This window comes from Acanthisitta chloris, unplaced genomic scaffold (genome assembly GCF_000695815.1).
Source record: "Acanthisitta chloris isolate BGI_N310 unplaced genomic scaffold, ASM69581v1 scaffold5965, whole genome shotgun sequence".
In the NCBI taxonomy this organism is placed as follows: Eukaryota; Metazoa; Chordata; class Aves; order Passeriformes; family Acanthisittidae; genus Acanthisitta; species Acanthisitta chloris.
In genome coordinates, this window is record NW_008675249.1 from 17,062 (window position 1) to 21,178 (window position 4,117).

General features: G+C 49.8%; 1 protein-coding gene across 1 annotated transcript in view; it reads right to left on the reverse strand.

The window, feature by feature from the left end:
- Positions 1-1,196, reverse strand: part of TMEM38A (transmembrane protein 38A) — a gene marked incomplete at its 5' end in the record, with an annotated part of 2,399 nt that extends 1,203 nt beyond the window's left edge. The window contains 2 exons of the mRNA XM_009075658.1: positions 319-503; positions 1,040-1,196. Of these exons, the coding sequence (XP_009073906.1) occupies positions 319-503; positions 1,040-1,196 (342 nt within the window). The remainder of the gene's footprint in view (positions 1-318; positions 504-1,039) is intronic.
- Positions 1,197-4,117: the final 2,921 nt, after the last annotated feature.

Below are 4,117 nucleotides of genomic sequence, written 5' to 3' on the forward strand. Positions count from 1 at the left end.
AGTGCTTGCTGCAGACAGAAGCTAAAGGAAAACTGACTGGGCTGTTTCAACACTGACAGAATTCCCTGGAAAGGCAGAGGAGAGGTCAGAGACAGCAGAACACAAGAGACAGAACTCCTGAATTCCACTCCCACATTTCATGACTCCAGCTCTCCATGCCTCATGAAAGTTAGATGATGACTCAGCTGACAACCACTCTGCAAGTATGAATAAATACCTGTGCTGAATCCAGCTGCCCACATCCACCCACCACAGACCCCCTGTCCCTCCCCACAGGGCTGGCTGCTCCCTGCTGCCCTCAGGGATCTCAGGTGCCACCTTTGACCCATCCTGTGGCCATCATGATGAACCACCCGTGGTGGTACTGGTGGTGAGCGTGGTGCACTCCAGCTGCAATCTTGCGAACTCTGACCACCTCCTTCATGGCCACAAAGATGAGCTTCATGGGCAGGAAGCTGACACACTTGTAGAAGAGGTTCATGGGACAGAAGAATATCAAATACCTGCAACAAAACCACAAGGAGTTGAAAGGATCCATTGGTTTGTCCTGGTCTGGGATGTACAAGGAGGATTGATTGGTGTGGTGTTAGCCTGAGTTATGTCAGGGAGAAGGACATGCTCATTCTGTCATGTAAAAGCAGCTACAACCCACACACCCTGAGGAGATTAAGGGTTAATCTGTGCACATTTCACTAACACAGGGAATAAAACGCCCCCAAATCTCCACTCCTCTCTGTCTGTGGTTACCAGTGTGGTGCTGCAGCTCCTGAGGTTTGGCTTCTGTTCAGCAGTGGCTGCTATGAATAGCAGTGCCTGGCCCTGGGCCTGGCCCCAGCCCAGATAATCACAGCATTAGGCAACTGGTCAGGGAAACTGGGAATGCAAGAGACTCAGAGACTACCTCACCCCACCTCTTCTCTCCCCAGTTAATCCAAGCAAGACCAGCCACGTGCGTCACACAAAGAGAACATCTCCCTCCCCACGGGATGGTTGTACACATCCCATGCTTGGGAACTGAGGTGAAGTGGCAGGGACTCACCAGACTGCTGTGGCCAGGATGACACTGGAGTTGTTACTGAAGTAACCAATTGGTGCTTCTCCAAGCAAGAGGTCAGCAAGGATGTAACTCCCAAAGCAGTGGAGCATAGCACAGAGCCAGGAGGCAAAGGGACTCTTCCGAGACATCTCCACGGCTCCTGGGAGGCAAAGTGGAGATCACAGACACATCAAAGCTGGGAGAGACCTTCAAGATCATCTAGTCCAACCATCAGTGAGAAGACAGATCCAGCCAATAAGCAGAAAGACCCACTCAGAAAGAGGCTCATGGTGCATGTTCTCCCACAAAGCGAGTCAAAGGAAAGTGCTTGTTAAACAAAATACAAACTGTGTATTCTGTGAAGCCCAAATGAGAACCAGAGACTGTCAGGAAATGAAAGGTGTGATCACAGCCTGCAGAACCCCCAGAGGATTTGCCAGAACAGAGTCATTAGTAGGTTAGGAACTGGCTGAGAGTTTCTCTCCTTTATTTGCTGCTGCTTCCTGCAATCAGAAAGAACACTTTTTCCCCCTGAAATCAATGTCTTTTTACAGACTAAAAATAAAATGCATACTAGTACCATTCTCTCCATTGCTTCAACCTAGGTGCCCTCTAGAATTCATGAACAATCTGTTCAGCTCTTTCATTCATAAGATAACCTGTAAAAATAGAACAGGAATTCTTAATCTTTATTTGAAAGAAGAGGATTTGAGGATTCTTCCCCACTAGTCTGGAAATACCTTCTGAAAACACAACAGGATATTAAAAGAGTGTTACTACTCAGTAATGCATTATGGTCTCCTCCCACAACCTTCCACTGCCTTTTTTAATTCCTGGAGCCATTTTCATAGACTGCTCAGGGGTTGGGATGGAGCTTAGAGATGATCCAGCCCCAACCCCCTGCCCTGGGCAGGGACACCTCCCACCAGAGCAGGTTGCTCAAGGCTTCATCCCACCTGGAATGAACATTGCCAGGGCTGGGGCAGCCACATCCACCTTTGCACTTCTTCAGGGAAACCTCACCAGAACATCAATTGTGTCAGATTGTTTCCTCACCTTAAGCTGCTCCAGAGTCCTCTGTGCAGCGTTTCAGATACAAAACTCTGCTCAGTGAGGCAGTAACAGATAGCCAAGAGAGAGAATGCTAAAATGTTATGTCAACCTGACTACCTGGTCCTCCTGGAACAGCAATCAGTGAATCAGCATATGCTAAAGCTGTGGGTGCTCAGGCTCTTCCAGCCTGAGAGACATTTGAACCAGCTGAAAACACAGGGGCAGTGAGACAGCTGCGACAGCCGAGACATGGAACTGGTTCTATAGGAACCTGAGGTTTAGCTTGAGGCTTAAATTTAGCAACACTTGTTTTTCTTTGGCTCCACGAAGCCATGCTGTCTCCAAGGAGTAAACACAGGGCAGTACTGTCCTGACACTGATCTTCAGCACAGGAGCTGTGGGATGGAGCTGTAGGAATCTAGGGAAAAGTACACCCCAGCCTTATCCATTCCCAGTGGATTCCTGGGCTTGCATATTTTTCAAAGCTATTTTTGTGACACTCCTAAGTGTTCCGTGGAGGACTTAATGCTGGAAGACAGCTGGAAGTGATCAGGCCTGGAAAACCAGGCACTTCTTTACTTGGAGTTTAACTAGAACAGTGTGTGGATTGTGCAGCCCAGAGCTCACATGACTGGGGGGTCTGAAAGTCACACCCAAGTGTGGGGTTGGTTTTCCCCTCAGTCATCAGGCAGTGACAGTGGAACTGTTCAGAGCTGAGCAGGACGAGTGCACACAGCACCAAAAACACTCGGAGGCAGTGGCATTTGGAAAGGACTGAGGTGCAGTCAGACTGTGACAAGGCAGAAAGTGAAAGCCAAGATGCAGATCTATTGATCTGTGCAAGATAAACTCAAGGGAACAAACCAAGCAAGGTCAGTATTGTGTCTGAGAACAGATCAGGGCATGGTCCACAGGGTGGGAAAACCTGTGGGTTTTGTGTATAAATAGGAGGAAAGTAATGCCACAAAACCAGACAAGCCAAGGGACTGGCCAGAAATGCAACACTCAGTCCTGGGGTGGCAGCAAAGAACTTCAATACCTCAATGTGGTTGCAAACCAATCTTAAATGCAAGATTATTTTCCAAAATCAGTCACGAGTTCGTGGGGGTTTCTGCCTCATATTTAGCCCCAGCTGTCAGTGCTGTGACAAAGCTTGAGGGAGCCCTGAGTGCCTGGCACAGGCAGCACCCGGTGCCAGCGGAGGCTGAGGAGGGAGAAGTGGAGGTGGGAGAACCTGGGCATGCAGGGAAACTTCAGGTGTGTGCTGGGAGCTCCCAGATCCCCTGTGCACGGACTGCCCTGGGTCCTGTGTCCTGTATCCTGTATCCCTGTGTCCCATGTCCTGTATCCCTGTGTCCTGTGCCCACTGTCCCATGTCCTGTATCCCTGTGTCCCTGCATCCCATATCCCCGTGTCTCATGTTCCATGTCTCTGTGTCCCATTGTCCCACATCCCTGTGTCCTGTGTCCACTGTCCCATGTCCTGGTGTCCTGTATCCCTGTGTCCCATATCCCATACCCCCATGTCCCATGTCCCCATGTCCCATATCCCATGTCCTATATCCCGTGTCCCAGGTTCTGTGTCTCAAGTCCTGTATCCCATGTCCCATGTCCTGTATTCCCATGTCCTGTATCCCATGTCCTATATCCCATGCCCCAGGTTCTGTGTCTCAAGTCCTGTATCCTGTGTACCATGTCCTGTGTCCTCATGTCCTGTATTCCATGTCCCATATCCTGTATTCCCATGTCCTGTATCCCATGTCCCATATCCTGTATCCCATATCCTGTATCCTGTATCCTGGGTCCCATGATCTGTGTCTCAAGTCCTGTATCCCGTGTCCCACGTCCTGTATTCCCATGTCCTGTATCCCATATCTCCATATCCCGTGTCCCATATCCTGTATCCCTAAGTCCCACATCCTGTATCCCCATGCCCCATGTCCCATGTCCCGTGTCCCACGTCCCGTATGCCATGTTCTGTATCCCATATCCCCATCTCCTGTATCCCATGTCCCGTGTCTCATATCCC